Source organism: Balearica regulorum, chromosome 2 (genome assembly GCF_011004875.1).
Source record: "Balearica regulorum gibbericeps isolate bBalReg1 chromosome 2, bBalReg1.pri, whole genome shotgun sequence".
Lineage (NCBI taxonomy): Eukaryota > Metazoa > Chordata > Aves > Gruiformes > Gruidae > Balearica > Balearica regulorum.
In genome coordinates, this window is record NC_046185.1 from 166,278,877 (window position 1) to 166,302,517 (window position 23,641).

General features: G+C 45.7%; 1 protein-coding gene across 4 annotated transcripts in view; it reads right to left on the reverse strand.

Annotated features, from left to right (window-relative positions):
• The window catches only part of ALS2CL (ALS2 C-terminal like), a 47,044-nt gene that overhangs the window by 22,852 nt on the left and 551 nt on the right, over nt 1-23,641 (reverse strand). The window contains exons 1-7 of one of the 4 annotated variants that reach the window (XM_075746871.1): nt 15,351-15,435; nt 14,785-14,938; nt 4,554-4,662; nt 3,470-3,662; nt 1,594-1,659; nt 713-878; nt 134-262 (exon numbers count right to left, since the gene is read on the reverse strand). In XM_075746871.1, coding sequence (XP_075602986.1) covers nt 134-262; nt 713-878; nt 1,594-1,659; nt 3,470-3,662; nt 4,554-4,659 — 660 coding nt within the window. In that variant the 5' untranslated portion in view covers nt 4,660-4,662; nt 14,785-14,938; nt 15,351-15,435. Of the gene's footprint in view, nt 1-133; nt 263-712; nt 879-1,593; nt 1,660-3,469; nt 3,663-4,553; nt 4,663-14,784; nt 14,939-15,350; nt 15,462-23,431; nt 23,578-23,641 lie in introns of those variants that run through there. The other 3 variants (XM_075746872.1, XM_010307667.2, XM_075746870.1) reach the window with 3 other exon arrangements.

Genomic DNA, 23,641 nt, shown 5'->3' on the forward strand with positions numbered 1-23,641 from the left:
TCTGCCTTGCTCTGTTGGCTTCAAACCAAGGCTCAAATGCTTGATCTGCATTAAATTTCCTCCATGTGTAAGCAGAGGTGTAAAATCTCCAAAATAACTCCCCATCAAGCCACTTTCTAAATCTGTGACTTACCGTGAATTTGCAGCCCAAGGATTTCCATAAGGACTTGGTAAAACAAGCTTCATCCAGGACTTGGCTGATGAAAGCCTCAAGCTTCACATATTCCTTGATGGCACTGGTAAACGTGTCCTTTTCAGAGTCCTGATAAAAGAAGGCAGGGCTTGAGCAACACTTCAGGCATGGCTGTGCAGGACATCTACTTTCTGGGCTACAGGTGCAAAAAAACCTCAACACTTCTGAATCCAAAGGGCTAATGAGAGGTAACCCTCCAACCCCATTTTCAAGGAAAGTGTCCCAAACCTAGCATTATCTCTGCCACCAGCAGAAGTGTGCAACCTTAGGCCAGTTACTTGACCCTTTGCAGCTTCTCTATATGATCAGTGCTATGCTGGAGTGGCCACTGTTCGTTGCTTTGAGACCTTCAGGTGGGCTGCACTCCACTGGTGCTGGTTACTACCACCCCAGTTGTCCACTGGAAATCATTTTCCTTCCAGACAACTCTGGATTCACTCATACTATCACAAAACCCCACCACCATTGCATAAGATGTTAGCATAAGCCAGTCAAATAACACCACATAAAGCTTCCTACCTCTTTGAGGGCCTCATTCAGCTTGGTAAGGAGCAGTGTATATTGCTCAACATGATCTCGGATAGGTTTGTGAAGAACAGTGTATAAGGCCAGTGACATGGAGGTCTCAGAGGTGAAGTCTGTGAGAAATTGTTTCAGCACTGTCTTATGGTGCTTCCAGGCTTCACTGCAAGACGGTGAATTAAGACAAAGGTTCATTAATTAGTTTTTCTGCAAACCACCACTCTTCTGCCTTCCAAACTTTATATGCCACCTCACTCCCAGAGAGGGTATAGAAAGACTTGAAAAAGCAGGAGATAACATAATGCAAATATATTTGCCTTATTTCTGTGTGTTTGGTGTGCAATGAGGCAAACAAGAGCTCTACCCATCCTGCCTCTGACCCAGAGGTCTTTGCAAGCCATACCCACAGATAGACAGAATGCAGCATGACCTTCATGATGGTTTGCACACCAAGAGGGTGACTCAGATAAAGTGGCTGTGAATCTGCTCATATCTCGTGCTCATGTCTTCGTTATTTCCATGAGACTCTGACCGAGCAGTGGAAATTTCCTGCCAGATTCCCACACCACCCTTTCTCAGGTCCCACCCTTACCTCAACCTCCAAATTCCAAATTTTACAGGCTTCCTTGTCTACAAAAGGAGCTGTGCATGGCTAAAAAGAGATGGAAAGAGATCTATAGAGGAAACTTGTCAGCAGCTGCTGCTGTGGTCTCAGAAGATGGCAGGAGCAGCCACTATGGATGGTTCAGAGGAGGGGAAACGGAGATCACTGCAAGGTGCAGTGCTCAGTGCTGCTCACCCCCGTTCAGTGTCTCAACCCACACAATATCATTGTGTTCCCATCAGCCCCTTCAATAAGCATTTTTGAGCCCACTGACCTTTTGCTCTTTGTGGCATGTTCGAAGCCATAGACTACAACGTAGTTTGCAAAAGTGACAAAATATCTGTTGGCAAGAAAATAAACACACAAAAGCACGAACTGAGTTAGAGGTGAACATTACCTACAGGGTTTAAGCGATAGAGGGAAGAAGCAGCTCATTTGAAAATGTCACGTCCACCTTCCCAAAGGAGGCAGAGAGAGATGTAGGTACCGTACTTCTCACCTTGGCTCACTCCCCTGTTGTCCCCTTTGCCAGCTCCTCGGTTTAACTGCCTTGTTGATGTTTGCACTAGTATCGTTACAGGAAGCTTAAATAATCCTGGCATTTAGCATAAGCAGAAGTAAACTTGCGCAACTGTCCTGGAAAGCAAATCTACAAAGGCTGAACTTAAGATTTCAGCTTCAGATATATGAATTTCTGCTGGTTGAAGTGAAAGTATGCATTACTGATGGTAAATTCAAGGTGTCCTGTGTCAATGTATCTCATCTCACACTAGAGGGAGATCGAGCCATATTTTGTCAGCAAATACCACGCTGCCTTCCAGTAGTGATTTCAGGTAAGTCAGTCGTGTATTCTGTCCAGACTAATTAACATTTATTACGCTTTCAGAGTCATGTATTTACTGCTTATTTTCAGGCCCCTGAACAGGGGCTTTGCTTCCTCCCGTATCACTCCAGTAAGCATGAGACATGGTAGGATCAGGACTGCACAGAGTGAGTCAGCAGAGGTGGGTAGGAAGCAACTCTCATGACGCCCAACAAAAACAGGTTTTAATTTCAAAATGAGGGGAAATGAGATCTTAAGATAAACTTCTCCTTTGTGTTTTCTGAAACCTCAGCACAAGTTTTCATCTTTTATATGCCTTTTTAAGGCAAACCTATTTTAATCCCCTGAATCAGTTCCTGAATGAACAACACACACTGCTCCAAACTCCATTCACATAAAGGCGAAGTTTGTTGTACATCGCTTTCTAAAATTATGCTGTCCAAGTAAGAACAAACCAAAAAGTATCCCATCCTTCCTCTTTCCTCTACACGCATAAAAAACACCAAACCCAAGACCAGATGAACAGCCGTGTCCAGGAGCCAGCGTGCCCATCTCCCGTTCCTGCGTGGGTGCCAAACTGCACAGATGGTACAAGCCCATCTGGCAAAGGCTTGGCCACATTGATGGTCAACGTGATGAATGGAGGATTGAACACTGTCTGATCTTTATGTCATCTCAGACGTCCATAAACCATTTTTGATGGCAGGACATCAACACACAGGTTACACGCACTACAGTGCCTTCGGTAAACATTTTATTTTGCGTAGCAGACAGATGGGGAGCAGATATAACTAATTATAGAAATAGCAATGGGGCAGTATGTTTTTCACATCATGCTACATCCATCACTTGCTATCATAACCCTTGCCAAAATCATAAAAATGTGGCATAAACATGTAATATGAACTGTTTGTAGTGACATCTTCTCTACTCATCCCTTTGAGTCCTTTAAACCTGCTTGTGCACGCCTTTCTGTTCCTGATGACAGCTCAAGCTTCGCTCTTATAAATTTCCTAGTTACAAGTTCTACCCCATCCTCGTCCCATTTTTTGAGATGCATTAAAGAACCCTATATTTGCAAGAAAAAATTCTGCCTCTTACAAGCATACTTACAGCTACAAAAAAGGCTACTTACTATGCTGTCTGCACAGACACTATATTGTGTGACACTCGTCGTGAGCACTGAATGCAATCACTTCCCTGACCTAATGAATGAACACTAGTGGACAGGACTGAACAAATTAAATGCACAAATTAATTGCACCAACCTACCAGTTAGTTGATAAATTTGTTCCCTTATGCTATTCCAAAATACTTCTGTACTTACTGGACGTAGAGGCTTAGAAACAGGTCTCCTTTCCAGACAGTGTAAATGTCCTGGACGCAGAATGATTCGGAGGTGCTATGTTTTTGTTTCAGTATCCGGTAATTTTCTTCTGTGAGGTTCCAGAGAGCTTGAAATCGATCATTCAGGAGGAGGAAGAGCTTAAAGTTCTCCTTTCCCTTCTGGTCACTAGGCTCTTTGAGGAAACGATGAGGGGAAAAGTCTATCAGAAAGCCTTGACTCCAAGAAATCTTGCAGAAAACATTGCCTATATTTAATACTCAGCCCAATTTTTCAGTGTAAAGCACATATATTCATACAGGAAAACAATGCCAGGGAGGCAGGGAAGATTATGATTATTTAGGTTTGTGTCCCCGTGAGTAATTGCACAGGCTTTCCATGCTAAAGGCTTCGTCCTTCCCATTCTGGTGGGGCATGTGGTCAGGGCAGCCTGCGAGGCTCAGCCCCAGCTCAGACATGAGCACCAGAGGAAACCTTTCTACCCCTGGCTGGAAGGGCTGTTCCAGGTCTCCTTGAAGGCTAGACCAAGAAGGTGGTGACATGAGAAGGAACCACCCTACGGGTCTAATCCAGTCGCACCACTTTTGGCCAGACAGACTTGTGAATATTTATATGGATTTGTTGTTTCAGCAGAGCTGCTCTGATTTACTGCCAGCTCAGAACCTGCACCCACAAGTTTTACCTTCAAAGACGGGCATGACCACGGACCGAGAGCAGGGAGGCAGAACAGGCATGATTTAGGGGTCACATATGCATGAGGTATATTTTGGATTTCCACGTGCCATGCTGGAAACAAGCCTCGGAGCAGTTGTACAGACTGATACTGGTTACAGTTCGTATTAACCTCTAAAAAACCCAGAAACCACAGTCCTGGGCTTGAATGAGAGGCCATAGCCTTCCTTAAGAGCTCACTATCTGAAATGAAACATCTCTATATACCACTTAGAGCAGCAAACCAGCCTCCAGCAAGTCCCCAGCCACAGAGTTCCAATTGTAAATCCCTTCACAGGTGCACCAGTGACTCAAGGCTAGAACTACAGACAAAAAGGTGTCTTCTCTGACCTACCTGCCTGGAGCAAAGGCTTGAGGATGAGGGCATCTATCCGTGCCAGGCATGCCAAGAAGGTTTCTTCCACCTGGAGCAGAGATGCAGTTGCTTCAGCCATGCACATGTCCTGGACACAACACAGAAGGCACACATGAACTCCCTTGCAAGAGTATCCATCTACCAAGGCTTCAATGCTCATTGCAAACAACCAGCCTTTCCTGCTCTTGACAGCACACGTGGGTGTAATTGCTGTCCCCCAAAAAACATCTGAAAAGTGTTAGAAGTAGAAACGGAACCCTGATAGCTCAACATGAGCTGCTGTCACAGAAGACCACCAAGTCTACAGCCCATTTTCCTGATGCCCCAAATTGCAGATCTTCTCAGGTGGGCCACAATACCTCTTCCACATGACTGGAAAGGCCCTAAACTTCTTGATATGCGTTAATCCTGCTTAGCGCCAGATTTGTTCTCCCAGAAGAAAACCCCTTAAGTACAAGGCAGCAAAACATGAAGCATCTCTTCCCGAATCTCTCACCAGTTTTCTGCCCGGGTGCCTCAGTCTGCACTTTTTGGCTTTAAGAGCTATTGTACGGAGCTGCAGAGCCGCACCAGCCATGCCCAAACATCCAACCCTTCAGAGGAACAGAGGTCTGCTGTTACTCCTTTCCGAGGAAGACACTGCACTGCTGTTTATATGTCACAACTGCTACGTCAACAAGGAAAGCTTGCCTAAAGTGGAAGTGGGCTGCACGTTATGAAGAAAAAAAAAAAAAAGAAAAAAAGGCAGCAAACCCATGTGAGCAAACTCCGGTAGCTTCCTCCTTCCCAGCCTTACCTCCCAAAAGAAATGTATCAGAGGAAGTGACCACTAACAGCATATCATAAGAGACTACTCTGGAAAAAGGCTAGGTGGTAAAGGTACTATGGGCAGAATCAGCTGATATTACTAATGGTGATAAAATTACAAAACTCTGAGATTCTTTTAACTTTGTGAAGCAAAAAAGCAAACTCAAGGAACTCAATATGGCCTGTCCACGTTTATCCTTGATTGTACTGCACGCTCAAAGGCTACGCTCACAATAGTAAGCAAACGAGGATATGGCATTATGCTGCAAAGATTTCCATTGCTAAACTGGTGGCAGAGACTTTAGCACAGTTTTGATGTGTTCCAACTAGAACCTCTTCCAGATAATTCTCACCTATGGTCCAGAGACCATTTGACAGGGGTAGCTTGCCCGTAGTCATGCTGGTTTGGGAGATAAATAGAAATTACCTATGTATAGGCTATGCAATAATCACTTGGCTATGGGGCTAGATCAAATTTATTTACTAACGGAGATGTTAACTAGTGTCTTTGCACCATTTCCAGGAAGAGCTGAACTCGGGCTATCTGCTGGTGGCCTACTCCAAGACATCCTGAACCTCTGCCCTGATTGCTACAAACGGTAGGTGAGATTGATTCTCCTTGTGTTGAGATTTTGGGAAGTCGGGCACAGAAGCCTAACCCTACTTTATACTTCATGGGAAAAAATGCCTCAAGCATCTCAGCATGGACTATAAAAAGGTCACTCGGGTGGGGTGATTAAGTTAGGTGGGAACATCTCATTTTTAAGTTTCACATGTGGGTGGATTCTTTGCTAAATAAGAGTTTAAGCTCCCTAAAGTCACCAAACTCTGCTTAGGAACTCCCTTTCCAGGTCATCCTGGAGCTTGGGCTGAAATGGTGTCATAGAAGAAGGGACGCTTTGCAGTTTGAACGGTTAGCTGGCCTGGTTTTGAGTAGTTGTTCGGATCCAGACACAACTGACTGCACAGATGAATGACAATGTTTTCTCCTTAGTAACCACTGCCTCTTAAATTTAATTTGTCTGAAAAATGGGAAACATTAAAAAATTCCATAATCTCATTAGCTTGCGAGTTTTCATACATCAAGGTCTGCATGACCATAAGGTTATTTTTTGCAGGAACATTGGCGGCTCGTCCCAAAGGAAAGCTCTAGGCATGCAAACAGGTCAAAAAGCTGGAATTCAAACTCCTAGCCCCTCCCAGGGAAGGAAACCGAGCCAGGAGAAAAGCAAAACAAAACAGCAGCCAGACAGCTCTCACCCCCCGAGCACCAAGAGGACAGGACAGATCTAAAAGTTTATTTTTTGCCACCGCTTAATCCCCTGTCTTGTCTTGTAGACACAAAGATAAAGCTCCTTTCTCACAGGTCCTAGCGAGCACTCCAGCTTGTCAGAAATTTCTAAACAGAAGTAGCTTGCTTAATCAGGGAGTAAAATCAGGCTGGATATGTGACAGCATTTAATTTTCAAATGCTTCAACAGAACAGCAGGTAGTCAGTGGGGTCATTATTAGCTTCATTAACAGCCTGGTGGGTTTTCTGGGATTTTTTTGTGGGCTTTCTTATTCATTTGTTTTATTTGTTTAATCCTGACTATATCGTCTATTTTTGGAGAAGAAGGGAAGACAATTCCATCATTTCAGATTGTTCTGCTATGAGAGGGGTTTGTTCTACACCTGGTCCTTATTTAATTCTGCAAGAAAATGTTTTACCCTGTGCAAGACAAAAAGAATGGGTGCTAGATGCCAAACTCAGAAAGTCTTCCCCAAACTCAATTCTTATCAAAACAACCAGAGAAGCCACTCATCCATTACATACAGATGGCTTAATGTAAGCCGAGCGACTCAAACCCAGGGTGCAGATACCAACAGCTTTGCTCCACAGGACCATGACAGCTCACGAGTAGAGGCAGAAGGCTGAGGAACCTCCTGAGGGCTGAAGAGCACATGTGAACACCATGAGAACATCACTGCCCCAGCCTAAGTGTTATTTGCTTACTTCTGTAATGGTCACCTGGAAGAAGAACTATGTAAGTCCCAGGTGGACCTACTGATCTGGATGTGGGGCTGCCCCTTCCAACCATGAGCTGGTCCCACACTCTGCTTCCTGCTCATCTGCAATCCTCGTTTGTTGAGGGTCCTTTAGCCATGAAGACCTGAGCTCAAGCTTTACGGGGATGACCCCAAGGCATTCCCATGGTGCAGTACATGGGTTGAGAAACCCTTGCAGTAGTGACACTGTACAGACACCCAAGCTGACTCTGCAAAACTCGGAAGGATTTGGGTAGTCTTTTCCATTATAACCTGGTACAGGGTTAACACAGTGTTTGGGTTTGGCTTTTTTTTTTTTTTTTTTCCCTTTTTAGCAATTGTGTTCTCACCCATCCTGGGAAAATTTGTGGGCTATCTCCAGCCTGAACACAACAGTCAGGGTTCATTTGCTGAATGGACAAGCAGCACCAGCCAGCTTTCAAAACAGCCCTTCCAGCACCACAAAAAAGACCTCAGATGCCACATCACATCACATCACGCCCAGTAAGTAAGCGTGAGTTTCCGCCACCATTTCCAGGCTTTGCCCATCAATTCTGAGATAACAGCATTTGCACACTTATTCCAGCCCAGTCAGGCGAAGAAGATTTGAAGTTCATCACCTAGTGAACAAAACCAACGCTGGCTCAGCCACAGAGAGCAAAGGAAACAATCGGGACTGTCCAAGGGCATGCAAAGGTTATGTTGTGCATTCACACTTGTGAAAACCTGAATGCAAACTGCAGTGCCGCTGGGTGATGGGGGCACTGAGAAGAAACCTGGACCTGTCACATGTCATCTTCCCCCACTTGGACAAAGCTTTCGCATGATTCTGGACGTTTTGCAATTCTGTGTTTGCTCCATCAAGGGCAGGACAAGCTTGAGCAGAGTCACTGAAGCCTGTTCACGTGGTTTTAGTCTGCTCTTCATTGATGGCTCTGCTACTAAGGAGCCAAGACTTTTGAAGATGGTGCACTCCTGATGGCCAGAATTGAAGAAGTGCACCTCCAAGGAAGGGTCCACTAGCTGCACATAGCATGACAGCACCTGGTTTTGTACGCAAAATCAGAAAATCTACAGCCTTTGAGGACAGAGACTTCCACTGGCAAAACAAAATAGCCACCAGCCTGCTTCAGGCTCCCATGAGGAATGACGATGTCTCCCTAGGAGAACATTTTCCAAAGCATGAAACACATCTGTTTCTTCTCCCTAAATGAAGCTACAAGCAAGCTGTACAGCACAGGTCTGTAATTAGAGAAGGGACACATAATACTATTCATGTAGAAACAGGAAAAAGACCTTGAGAAACAACTTCTGTAGGAGTCACCGGGTCTCTGTGGTTCATCACGGTCTTGGCCTGTCCGCTGAGCATGACAATGGGGGCAGAAAGAAGGGTGATGCAGCAGCTAATACCAGCCTAAGCAGCTGCTGAGCATCCAATAGATGGGAGCAGCCCGAGTCATCTCGAGGAACATTCATCCTCAATAGGGTCTGTCCAAAGCTGCTGAATGCACAGTTTGGCAAGAAAATACACATCTTGAGGAGCCACGACAGGTTGTTATACCCATTTTCAGGAAATTGCCAGAAGGGTAGGTAGAACAGATAGGAAACCAAGCAAAGAGGCATTTTGGGGAAATGCTGGGCCACACTCTCAGCTTCACATAGAACCCCTTTCTACTTTGGAGTATGTAGCTCTGAGGCAGCTCTTCCACCAGGAAAGTGTCTGGAAAGCCCCATAGATTTCATATGTGACACAAATTTTCTCATGGAAACACACATTTAGTCAAACAATCTTATCAGCCTCTGTACATTAAGGAACAAACTGCACATCCACAGAAGGATTATTTGTTTTCCATCTTCCTCTTGTGAATCCCCCTCTGTGCTGAAATTAAGATCATCAGTCAACAAAAACACTCCTCAGATGGAAGAAACCAGATTTTGGAATTGCTTAGGGCATTTTAATACTAAATCACCTGGATGTAAATGCCACGGCCATGTTTGCTGTAGCCCCTCCTCTCCTTCAAGTCTTCCCCTTCCCTGCATCAGCCATCCTAAAGGGCATCGTGACTTTGCAGACCTTGCGATCTCATCCATCCCTGCAGTTCATGATCTTTCTACTACCAACTGCCTCAGAAATGAGTCCAGTCCATCACTCTGACACATGCAGTCCTCAAACAGGCCAAGTTTTCCCTTCCCTGCCCTTTGAGAGGCAGGTGAGTTATTGCTGCCATGCACCTGAAGAGGTCCCTTCCTACTACAGCCCGTGAGTACATCGTCTTCGCAGAGGCAGGGATAAAGCTGCTTTAATTCAAGCTCTAGTTCAGAAGTAAATAAAAGTGTTCCAAATTAAAGCCCAGAGGTACTAAAGATACTTCTCTGTCAGGGTGAACCTGAAACTCTTCCTCAGATAATGCTTTTCACTCTCTGGGCCACTTACTTTCATGCCAGTAATGGTATTGCTTTTAACTAAAGCATCTAAAACCATCTAAGAATGTAACATAGATCATGGGCACTTACACTTGGACTGGTAAATGCCCCTCCACTTTGCTACAGCCTAAAACATTTGAAATTTAAAACTCTCTTCTAGATGCCCAGAATACCTCTCTTGCTGTTAACCACTCACTCACCCTTTGCATGAGCATTATGTCTTTCCCCAAGCAGCTCTAAAGGATGCACATTACAGGGCAGAATAATGTATAGTTCTACACAAAACCTGCCAGTAGGGAGTTTCTCCCTCAGAAACTAGCAGATAAACTTATTAGAAGTTTATCGTTAGACTAAGACAATTACAGGCCAGCGCTTTACGTCACAGTGTGTGATGTAACAGGCAAATCTCAGGACTTTAAACCAAAATGAACACAGACCTAACTATCTGTTTCCCCCTTGGTCAGCTCAACATTTGTATAATCATGATTAATATGATCAAAAAATGGGGGGAGGGGGAATGGATTAGCATTAAGAGTTGGTCTTAAGGGATACGAAGGGAGAGGAAAGATTTATTTGAGCTTGGACCATGGACCCTAGCCCTCTTTGCCAGATGAGCTTTTAACCTGGGTCCATCCCCAGTATAGTTTAACGTACACATGAACATGCCCACAGGCAGGGTGGGATCTCCTCATTCAATTAGCGGAGCCAGCTCAGAGTCCATAAACTCAGGAGCCCTTCAGCCACAGGGGGGCAAACTCTGGTGGCCAACGTTAAGACATTCCTCTTTCTGTCCCAACCTTTGCTACTTTTCTCTAGAGGCCAAGTATCCTCATGCAACCTAATTGTTTTTCCAAACATCATCCCCCCTCACGTGTCATGCTCCAGCTGAGTCTGCATTCAGGCTGGCACAAAGACCGTTCTGTCATGTGGAAAAAAAGAGAAAAAAAAAAACACAATCCCAGGCTTTGTTTAACCAACACCAACATGCTGGAGCAAATTCTCCCATTCAGACTCTGCTCTTGTCAAGCCTCAGATGGTCACGACTCGGGACGAATTAGCGTTCAACTTACCGGAGCCACCTCAACAGCAGACAGAAGCACACAATGAGTTAAGAGGTAATTGGGAATAAACAGGGTAGAAAGACAATAAACCCCTGAATCCCAAGACAAAGGAGGAAGAGAACAACACAGGGAGCAGTTACTTGGATTAGGGTTTAGCATGGGATACAGGGAGCGTGCCAATGCCAGCCGTGTGAAGGAACTAGGCAAGGTCTGGTCCCATATTTTCTTTACCAGGGGAAATTGCTGAGCAGGACAGCAATGAAAGTAGGTAGGCACAGTGCACAACATAGTTTAAAACCATGAGAAAATAAACAAACCCATCAAGACTCCCACCCTGAACACAACACCCTCAGGCTTTCGGTTGGTCCGGGTTCATAGGCAGATGAGGCCACACAGCAAACACCTGGAGCACAGCACAACCACCTCTACCCTCAAGCAATGGGGCCAGCTCAGGACAAACAGGACATCCAACCTCACCACGTCTAATTAAGCCATGGAACTCACTGCCACAAGAGTCTGTCGTTGCTATGAAAATACTATACATGCATTCAAAAGCAGCTGGACAAGCCCACGGAGGAAAAAAACAATTAAAAGCTAATAAAAACAAAGGCATCGACTCTCCGGCTCAGGAAGTCCCTCAGTAGACAAGAAGCACAAATGAAGGAAGTATTACTACAACTCTTTCCAGTTTTTGTGCCATTCTTCTCCAGGCATGTTCTTCTGCATTATGAGACATGAGGTAGCCTGGCTTGATACTGAGGATTTTATTCATCAGTCATAAAATTGTTTGATGGTCATCTGCATGACAGGACCTCAAGCACTGAAGACACAATGCAAGGTTGTCAAAATATTGACCACATTAAAATCTCAGCAAATTTAGGATAGCAGTGTGTGGCTAGGAGCTTGTGAATGGCCAAACAAGCATTCCGTACTCTCCTCAGAAAGCATTGAGCTGTGTAATTGATTTTTCAGCCAAAGGAGTACCTTTTTTTTTTTTTTTTTTTTACCCTAGACTTTTCTATTCATCCATCTTTAACACAGAAAAACAGGAAGCTATGTGTAGAGGAGGAGACTGTTTTTCTTCCTCTTTTTTTTTTTTTTTTTTTTGTTGTGGCAAAAACAGGGAATGCAAAAGCTTTACACAAATCTTATTTGAAGCAGCTTTTTTTCCTTCTTCCCCAAACCCAAATTGGACATTCACGTCCCTTCCTTAGGAAGTTCACTCCTGAGCCCAATAAAAACCACGATAAACCTCTAGTTGACTTCAAATGGAAGAAACCCATCTGCCCTTTCTGGATCTCTGAAGGCTGAACTACCCACCCCAGACTCCCTTCGTAACCAAGAGAGAGGCACATGAGAAGGTCAATTTAATCCAGCATAAATGAGATGGGTGGGCCTTTGGGCATGCCTGCTCTTTTTCCACTGGCTACAGAATTAAATAAATAAGACCCTTTACTTGTTGACAGCTGAGGCTAGAGAAGATCACTCCCACCACGATTAAGGATATCATTCAGCTTTAGCAATAACAAGGCAAGTACGATAAGGCCCACAGGTGAGATGATGTTACTTAGTGTTTTAATCCACCATGGCCTGGTAGATCCCGCTATCATTATCGTTATCACTTGCAAGCAGCTTATGCATGTTGAAGCAGAACTACTTTGACCCAGCCACTCACATGCAACGCAAAATGACTTGGTGTTACTGGATGAAACTCCAAACCAAACCTGAAAAAACTACGGGTTGTCTGGAGGCAACAAAGGAAAGGAGACTGTGAGAAGAGGGGACTCAATAATTCTCCATTGAAGTAGAAACACGAGAAAGCCAGGAGACGACAGCTAGTGACAATTTTTGTGTCACAGCTCTGGTAGCAGCTTTGGGAGCAGGAGCTCATCTCCTTGGTCTCATACTCCCAATATGCCTACTCTTCTTTTCTTCATGGCCTCAAAAATCAAGAAAAATGACAGAGCACTAAATATCCAGGGTTTAGAATATGTGTTACCATCTACATTGAAACATTTTTGAGTCAGACTCTGAGTATGGGAATCTGAATTACAGCCTGGAAACCAACCCAGAGGCACAAACAGTATCAGAGGAGTGTCTCTTGGGACATTTGGAGAGATGGTAGCAGAACTGCTTCACAGATGAGATAGAGTTCAGCGTATAGTAATGTCATCCCCCTTGAACCATCCTCTCTCTCCACTCAGGACCTCCAGAACTTCAGTAGGACCAGAGAGGATTTCAATTCCTTTGTGCTAAAAGACAAAAACTCATCATAAAACGGTAACAACAGCCACTTCTGAGATGGCTGGCTCCACCAAACATTCACAAGGGAGGCTCTGGATCCCTCCTCTAGCCACCCTGCCCTTTGACACCACTACTTGCCTCTCCCTCCATCTCACAGATGTTAGTTTATGCTAGAGGCAATGTCCAAAAGCTAACGATATGCCACTACAAAACGCCACTCACAAAACCTCCCAGATCTGCCCTACCAAGCGCCCCATGCAAAGTCTCAGCACTTGACGGTATCCCCAATACCTGCCAGAAACAACGCAGGGCTGAAGTCCAGACAAAGGAATGGAAAGGGAGGGGGGAAAGAAGGAAAAAAACCCAAAACCAAAACCCACAAAAAAAACCCCCACACATGCTTGGATTAGTTAATCCCTGCAATCCAGCCTTTCTCTGATTTCTGTTTGGGTCCTTTAAACTCACTCATACACAGGAACATTAATGACAATCCCAACTGAAAAGCTGCCAAATTTTAATCCCTCTCTCCTCTAGTGCCCAAAGCCTTTACCAAAGACTGAGCATAGTAGGAAGCTTCTAGTGTTTCATCAAACCCTTCAGGTGCTCTTGGAGGACAAATTACAAACCACTGAAGGCAGGACAGACCTGCAAAGAGTCGCTGGTGCTTCTTAACCTCTGATCATCATTCTGAGACGCCACAGTTCACTGAGGTGCTTTGAGTGCCAAAACCCAGGTCTTTTGATGACCTGAAGAGCTGGTCAAAGCTCTGGCAAAACTGTTTCACAAGAAAATTCCTGTTTGTTGAGCCCAAAGTACTTTGCATGAGCCCTTTCCAATTCAACATGAATGTAAACAATACCCAACCAGGTCAGGCCAGTGGTCTAGCTAGTCTGGCAGTAAGAATAAGAGCAGTTATTTAGAGAACAAACATAAGCTTGGCCATATTCCGAGGCCTATGCCTCTTGTATTCGCTCAACAACCAACTGTTGCTTTAGAGCTCTCAAAGGGCGCAACCCTACATCTACTATCTGCCTGTGGACCTGTTGTCCCTGAATTTATCTTATCCCTCTTGAACTCACTGGTATTATTGGCCTCCAAAATGCATTACTAGATTGAAGGCAGGGTCTTGACAGATACTCCTGTCTGGTTTCCTTGCAGATCCTCAAAAACCTGGTCTTGCAGCTCATTGGGAATTGAGGTCATTGAAGCAGCAGCAGTAACAAAACTACCAAGTTCAGGGAGCAGCTGCAAGGTTTAGGAAGCTTCCAGGCCATAGGAAATTTCCACAGACAAAGAGACACAGCTTTGGTTCAGGTCCAAACTAAACTAAGCTAAAGTTTAAAAACAGTCCCTCCTGTGAACTGCAGCTCCTCCTCTTCTGGCTTTAAACACATAGTTGTTTGTTACTTTTAAATAAAAAAGTCCTAAGTGTGTTACTGTTCCCCTATAATTGTGCCTTTGACCCAGACTTTTCACTTAACACCTAAGACACCTGCAAGCTTTTGATCGCTTCCCTCCCTCGCAGAAACCCAGGCAAGCTTATCAGCCTCTCTCGCCCTGACTAATTAGTTGGGTACTGGTTTCTTTACTCTGCCAGGCAAGCTGTGCAACCCCAGTGTGAACGAATGTGTGGTTTCCAGCCTTACTTCATCAGGCTTGTATTTTACCAGGTGAGGCTGCCTGCTTGCACGGGTGGGAAATCCCTCCCTCAAAACAGGAGCAAGCCCCAACGCACAGAGGATCAGGCAGCTGCCTGCAGGAGAGGGACCGAGCGTGCACAGGCTTCTCCAGCATCCCTTTCTGGAAAACACAAGGTGAGAGCAAGCAGAGGATTTAATGCCATGAGTCTGGACCATCCTGGGAATTAAATACCTTAAACAACGTACCTTCTTTACGCAAGGCCAACGCGTTGTCTAGATAAAGCACAGGGGTGCGTGCAAGTGCATTTTACGCTCCAGGAAAACGCACTCCACACCTTTGGTCACTTGCACAGGTAAAATTTCTACCTGTAGAAGACACTCCCAAACCTCACTCTGCTTCAGGACTTTTCCTCATAGCACATTACCTTCAGCAGTCCCTTCAGCCTGCTAAGGCTGATCTTACACCCTTCCTACGGTACACGTCTAAACATAAAACCGAGCCTCAGGATCAATGGGAAAACAACCGACTGGTCACAAAACCCCAAAAATAACCAGCGTGTAGAGCAACGTACCTTGCATAAGGCGGCCAATTAAATTTCCCCCGTGGTAAGTGCTATGGCAGCAGCTCCTCCGAGCTTCCGAGTCCTGAAATACTTGGTGCTCCCAGAGCCGTCGCTCTCCCCTCCCACCTCTCCCTCCCACGTCCACCCGCCTCGTTTGCTGAAACACAGATCTGGGCCTGTTCATTAGATGAGACACCCACAGAGCCCAGAGAGACAGTTACGAAACCCGTGCAAATAAGGTTTCTAAAGCGATTGCTTGTTATTTCTGTTTTTAAAAAGGATGAGAAATTTTGCGATCTGTGCGCCCGTGTCGGGGAAACTTAAAATACAGGAAACTGAAAGGGAAAAGGACAGGATGTGTTTTTCTTTGTGCAGTGGCGTTTCTCAGCTCCAGTCCCTTTTCACCTACAGTGCATTCCCATAGCAGTTTGCCAAATGAAGCTCCCGTGCTTTTTCTCCTTGCTCTACCAGCCTCTCTCCTCGTACGACTTGTGCGCCCGCTTCAGCTCACAGACGGAAACCCTGGGAAACGGGACGTTTCCTGCTATTCAGAGCTGGCTGCCGAGAGCGTGTGACAACCCGCACGTGATGCGTGCAAAGTCTGTCCTCTGCTACACTTCACCCAGCAGTAACTATTTACCCTCCTTCTACCAAAAAAAAAAAAAAAAAGCTAAAAACAACCCCAAAACCCCCAAGTCCATTTATCAGGAGGACCCAGAGTCCTCCCAACCCATCTATTAGACCTCAGCCACCACCCCACCTCCTAAAGCACAAAAGCATTTTTCCAGATGATCCACGATTACAGCAAATCCCCACAAGCGTTTTGTCAGAGCAACAGCCGCCACTGTACTCTCACGTTCCACATCAGGAAAAGCAGATACGCTGCCCAGCAAAAGCCCCGTGCCCTTCCCTTCTGCTTCGGAGCGTGCTGCAGAGCAGTAACAAAGCCCCCTTCTTTCCCAGGCACTGCAATGTGTTACGGCTCAGCAGCTTGCCTCCTTCCCAGCTATATGATTTCAAGGACTTTTGCAAACTACTGGAACTTACTGCAGGCTGAGGGATCAGGAAGAGCGGGTTTCTACAGCGAGGATGCTCAGGATGTAACAGGAGACCAGAGGTGCCTCAATCATCTTTTGTTTGGAGAGGTTCTTCTATTGTGTTGACTTCCTTCCCACTTTCCTGGACTGCTGGGGTCTTTTCAGAGCGGGATGTGTCCCATAACTCACTGTCAGCCTCAATGCAGGCTGGCAGAGTAGCAACCCTCACACACAGCAGGGAACAATACCAGGGAAGGATGCAGCCAGGGAGTGGAAAGGATGAGTGAGTAATGAGCTGACCGCCGGCCTCCTACCTGATCTGCAAGCTGTGAAGTCAAAGAGCTGGCAATCAGGGCTTCGGCACAATTACAGATCTTTTTCTTCCAGTTCAAAATTTGGAATGAGATCAGATTTTTCACATCCTGAGGAAGTGCTCATCCACAAGGGATGAGATGGCAGACAGCCACCTCAGCTCCTTTCAAACTCTTCACATAGGTGCTTGAGCCTAGCAGGACTTCACAGCCTCCAGACCCTATATGGATGGAGATTGCTCCCCAGCAGACCTTATGATGACATCTGCTCTCTAGAAAGGGGAGAGCATTTCAGAGGTCCCAGTGCTGAGCAGTTCCCTATTGAGCACAAAGGTTGGGGGATCTCCAGCTCCCTTGCAGCGTTGCGTGAAAGGCCCAGAAGTTCTGCTCCATGCTGGGGGAGATGGACACTGGAGAGCCCACCTTACATGTAAGGTCTTCTTGTTCAACCCACTGAGTGCATTTAGGTCTGGGCCTCAAGCTCAGCTTTATGGATTGTTTCTGTACAGTTTTGGTGACGTGGCTTGTTGTGCGTGTTTTTGCCCCATTATTCTGTTTAACTCCAGTCTGGTAAAGCTCTGCTGACACAGAGAGGTGTAACAGTTTGGTTTGTGGCACATCTTTTATTTTGCTTGTGTTTCCTCAGCAGTATTCTCTTTCCAGTCACTCAGCTAGTTTTCCTGAAATGCTCAGAATTTGCACAGTATCGTGTTCAGTCTGAAACCTCCAGGCTGCTTCTCAATCTTAACCCCAGTGAGCAGCAGCAGAAGCCCCAAGTCCTGATGTTTGCGTCTCTACATTTCAGCTCCGAGACATCGTTCATGGATGTGGGCAAGGCAAGTCATCATCTGTGCAACCAAGTTCTCAGTACGCTCGTACTCGCTGCTTTTCCTCTTCTCCCACTTCTCCTCACCCCTAATCACCCTTGCTACTTTGGATGCCTCCAACAGCAGGCCGGACAGCCAGGATTTTTCTTTATCTTCCTCTGAACAGCTTCACGTTCCTGCTACCTATGTGCTGTCCTCAACAGAGATAAGACATCCAGCTTCCAGATCAGGATATTTCCCGCCACCAGCTAACCTGTCCCCACTGCATGGACAACTCAGCTGATTGTGCAGCAGCTACCAGATTGCCACAGGTTACAACATGAAATGATGTTGTTTTGCTTTAAAACACCGAGCCAAAAATGACAGTGATTTGCTACTACTTGAGCAACCACTGAGCCAACTTAGAGCTAGGAGCACTCTGACTCGGCTGCATCCACGATGGGAGCCTTCAACACACTGTGGACATCTTTACAGCCAGCCTTTAGGTCCAGATTAAGTTTGGGCTGGATGTGGAAGGTGAGACACAGCATGGTCCATCACTTATGCTGTATACACAGTTAGTATTTGCTTAAGATAAAGACTGATACAGGGCAAGTGTCAACAGTGCTCTGCTGTCTAGGACATTTCTGCAGTAGACAGGACAGTGGTGAGGACACAGATGTTTCAAGAGCATCCAAGGCTGTGTATAAGACATGCTTCTCATCCTGCTTTGATTTGGGGGAAAAATAGGGGAAAAAACATACCCAAAGACATACTTTGCAGATAGGTAAGTTTTAGTCCTGATCAACCTGAAGACAAAACGTCCTGTTTTGATCTTGGGAACTTGTTGGTTTCAAAACTTGCAGTAAAAAAAGAAAGTAGACCCAACATACTTTCAATTGTAAAAAAGAAACAAATCAAGAATATACTGACAAGTCAAGCTTTTCTTTTTGAAAAGAAAAAAAAAAAAGGCCTATGCCTGGAGTTTTATCAGAACTAAGCTTCTTACAACAGTTTTTATTAAATGTACATAGCGGTTTTCCATGGAAGTCTTTAGAAATCTTCCCTATCAGCTCTAGGTCTCTCTCCCATTATCTGACCAGATCGTTGCTAATGAAATTGTTGTCAGCTATCTGCAGCCACAGATCTTAAACACAGAGCACATGATATCATTTCTAGCCAGGAGCTTAGGGGATGCTACTAGCATGCATTTGTCTACAGACAGCAATATCAGGTGGTTCAGGCTTTATATTTTGCTGTCCTACTTGACCTCAGTTTTAAATCTTTGTTTCCTACGCTTTCACTCTGGGGAACACTGTTTAAAGCTATGCTTAACACCGTCACTAGAAACATCTACTCAAGAGATCTTGAAATACCTCTAGAAATACCAAACTAGGTTTGATCAAAAAACCATGGGTTTAGCCATGAAAACAGAAAACTCCACCAAATCTCACCCCAGTTTGTACCTCATGAGAAAATTTCTCCTTTCATAGAATCATAGAACGGTTTGGGTTGGAAGGGACCGTTAATGATCATCTAGTCCAACCCCCCTGCCATGGGCAGGGACATCTTTTGCTAGATCGAGTTGCTCAAAGCCCCCATCCAACCTGACCTTGAACACTTCCAATGATGAGGGATCTCCAACTTCTCTGGGTAACCTGTTTCAATGTCTCACCACCCTCAAAATTTTCTCCAAATACAGCTTCCCTAAAACAAGTTGTCTTTTCCATGAGGGAGTTTTTGTTTTGTTTTCGTTTTTTAACCAAAGTACAGGTTCCTCTGCTGAAACTAAGTTCCAGGCAAATTCTCGAGTTCTGAGATACTGAGTCAGCTCTGTTGGCCAGCACATCTTTTTATCACTAGGGCAATACCACCCCATGTTACAAGAACCAACCATTCTGGAAATAGCTGCTTTATGACTCACTCAGTTACAAGAATATCCTTCACTATACCAGCGCCGATCCGGGATTGCTAAAGCATGCCCCAGAGCAGCAGCAAACAGCCTGCAGCCTCCCATTCCCACAGCAACACTCAATGAAACCTCAGCTCCTGCTTAGCCCTGAGTAGAGGCTGTTTGAAGATGGGAGAAAAAGAAACTTTTCCTCCCCTCCCCCCAACAAAAGATAGTTCCTTCTAGTATAAATCCCAGTATCATAGACCTTTCTCTTCCTTCCAAAAAGCTGTTTGAAAAAATCAGCACCTCCATTTACCCATCAAGACATCCCAAGAGTTTCCAACGCACATCAGTGACAAGTAAAAGAGGACCGAGTTGGGAGATGGAGGAGGCAATGCAAATCGAAGATGGCACTAGGCCCGTCATCCCAGTTAGCACCAACCTGATATTTCCACTGCCTTGCTACAGACATGCCACCGGACCGTAGAATTCTAGAATGGTTTGGGTTGGAAGGGACCTTAAAGACCATCTAGTTCCAACCCCCTGCCGTGGGCAGGGACACCCTCCACTAGCCCAGGTTGCCCAAAGCCCCATCCAACCTGGCCTTGAACACTGCCAGGGACGGGGCCTCCACAGCAACCCGTTCTGGGCAACCCATTCCCATGTCTCACCACCCTCATAGCTAAGAATTTTTTCCTCCTATCTAATCTAAATCAACTGTCCTTCAGCTTCAGGCCATTCCTCCTTGTTCTATCACTCCCTGCCCTTGTAAACAGTCCCTCTCCAGCTTTCTTGTAGGCTCTTTTAGGTACTGGAAGGCTGCAATAAGGTCTCCCTGGAGCCTTCTCTTCTCCAGGCTAAACAACCCCAGCCATCCCAGGCTTTGGAAGGGAATAGGGCAATCATAGCTGCTTGGACCTTATTGGATCTGTTATGTTTTAGCCAGCTAAGGATCTGACACAGCACCCACCCCAGACAGGAGCAACAAGCTGGAGTACTCAGTTTCACTCACCCAGAGGACTCTACAGTAGAGACAGATGTCTGATCTCAGCACGTACTCTTTAACTCAGGTGCCTTGCAAGCCCAGAAGCACAGTATTTGTGCATGCCATTGGGAAACTATGCATGGAAACAGGAGCTAAGTGTGCAATTATTCATATCTCATGCAAAAGAAGTTTCACAACCTTCTTGATAATCAAACTTGTCCTGGTTCTTTTCACTGAGGCAACATAAGCCTTTTCCCTAAAGGGTAAGAGAGGCATGCAAGGCAGGAGTGATTAGAAAACAAGGAACAAGAAACTGGGATCAACAATGAGTACAGACATGTTTTCTACACCTGAGCAGCCATTCAGCAGTAAACCAGCATAGAAATCAAACACTTTTAGAAGTTGTCCAGACTTATGTCAGGATGAACAGAAGAATTCAGGTAACACACACTGCAAACAGTCAGTGTCTGCATCTGTATTCCTGTCCACGAGAGACAGAGATGGCAATCAGACAAGACCAGGGACTGCAACATAAGAGTGGCCAGGAGCAGGACAGGCAGAGAATAAGCCTAAGTAGAAAAGTCATGGAAAAGTTAGTATCATGTACTCAACATCTTTCCTTATCATACTCATTTCCTTGTGTAGGAAAGCCCCATACAAAGTTAAGAGACTGACTCTTCCTACAACCTCTGGTCTCAGTGTCTGCTAGTCAGAGAGCTCAGATGCAAACTAAATGTCACAGTATTGATCCCACACAGGCTCTCAGCTTGGAGAGTCAAGAGTTAATCCCTGAAGTGTGCACAGTCTAGACATTTCAGCCTTGGTTGAGCCGCCAGATGACCTAAATACCATTTCCCTAGCTGTTTACATGACCTTTGGAAAGTCCACCCTACCTGTGCTCTCCTCTGTTAGACAACTGTTGGTCCTGGTACTGTCTCTAATTACGTGTCCAGGCAGTGCCGGGTCTACGGCAGACTCAGTTCTTAGCACCAGCATTGCCAAAGGTCTACCACCAGCAGGGACTCGCTACAACTTCTTTAACTGGTAGAAGTGCAAGGTCATCCAAATGGCACTGACAAGACCCTGGACAGACAGTAGCTTTTGGCTGATGGCCTTCAAGTAGCACCTGGTTCTCTTTGGAGAAAGGAAGAGCTGGAAAGGGACAAAATCAAAACAGGAGCATGCTGGCCATCAGCATAAGGGACAAAACATTGGTCCTGATCCAAGGACCAAAACGTACCCAAGAGTAACATGTCTCCTTGTGCCTGTTAGTCAAGCTGTACCAGTTCCTTAGCTCGTTGGACAAACTCCAGCTGCAACGAGGTGGTGCTGAAACCATGCATCGTGAGCTGCACCAACTGGTCCCATCATCCCCTCTGTCCCACAGTGACAGGAAGATTAGGCTGCCAAGGCAAGAAAACTAGATGGTCATGGTTGGGATGGTCATCATTTCAAGGTGTGCCCCCTTCATGTGACCTGTGGTACTTGCTTCTACCCTGAGGGCAGAGGAGCCAATTGGGATGCCCATCCATCTGCCCATAGTGCCCTCCAAAGGTCAGGTGTTACATTGCTCTCAGAATTTTGGAAAGCCCAGATGGTTTACTGACATCTTGGGAAGATACCAGGCACCTCTCCAATCACACCCAGCCCCGCATCATATCCAAAGACACAGGCTCACTTGGAACACCATACCACATGGCGTTACACCACTAATGTGCTTACCGCTCAGCAAAGCAATTCTAATTCTAACTCCACAAAACAAAACAGATAGAAATACCAGTCCTTCGAGCAGCTACCTTCAACAGTGACAGCAGGCCAGGCCAAGAGAGGCATAGGGACTGTATTGGAGAATTACTTTTCTGTAACAACAAACAGAGAAGCAAGGAAGCCTTTTTTTTAAATAAATGCACGATGGCCACTTAGTTACGAGACTGAAACATGACTCACGGTTCCAAACTATTTATTGCTCTGTGGTAGCTTGTCTGACTAAAGGCCTTGCTAAAGACAAAAACAAACACTAGCCTCTGGCAGTCAGTCCTAATTCCATAGGAGCTGCTACACATGCAGATAGTTAAAAAAAACCCAAAACCAAAACCTAAACAAACAAACAAAAAAAAAAACCCAGACCAAAAAAATCCCACTTTCCTATGTCAGCACCAAGCTGGAATCTTTCAGCTCAGAATAGCTTCTTCCTCTCTGCAAAGTTATCTGAAGCCATGAGCCTTTCCATAGTTAGTTGGATGGGTAAGTTTCCAGAAAACTGTGCAATAATACCAAAGTATTGTATTGCTCTCTCATTGTAGCAGAATGATTACAACTTTTCAGGCTCTGAAAATGATGGGAAAATATGCCTAAGTTGGAGCAGAGAAGTGGTACCAGTGAGATAAGCAAGCACTCAACTGCACAAGTCTTTTGGGCTGAGGAACAGCCCAGCTGGGGAACAGCACAGAGGTCTATGGTGACTTTGGGCAGGGCTCTTCTAAATGCTCTGAGCAGGGTGGCACAACCCCAGCTGCATTGCTGGGGCTTTCTTCACACTCCTTGGCAAACTATGTCAGATGCATATAGTCAGTAAATTAGAGGAATTCAATAGCCAGAGGCTTCTGGCACGTGGAGACATGAAAGTGGAGCAAGGGTGCAGAGCTACAGATAGGTGAGAGACTTACTGAAGGAGGGTGGAGGGCAGAAAGCAACTGGATTTTCTTTCTTAATGCATGAGACATTTTTGTGGCCAAGACCAGTCTCCCCTATCACCCAGATGGGTTTTATGGGTACCTCCTGAGAAAGCCACCATTTGATTTGAGAGGGCTGGGAAGGACTCTCCTCAAACACAGGCAGCATGGGAGATGACGATGAGGGCCAGCCAGCACATGAGCAACTCTGAAGAGCGGAGCAAGTCTTGACCCAGTCTTCCCCCATTCCTATCCCTCTCAGTTCCCAAATCCCCCACTGTGACAGCAGCATAGACCAGACAGCCCATCAGCAACCCACCTTTGCTGTAAGAGCAATGACGAGCCACTACAACACTGTCCCTGGAGACAGAGAAAACCAGATTACCTTCCTTCTGCTGCCACATGAGATCAGTGGCCCTCTCCATGCCTTTGATTGACCTTCCCATGGCACCACGTTGGCTGTATCCAACCTCTCCCTGCAGCGGCTAAATGGGGACAGTATGGCCCCGTCCCCACTGGGCTGGAAGCCACCTGCAACCATGAGGCAAGTCAGCTGTGTAACAAGTCCAACCGCCTGGAGACATGGTGCCGGAGA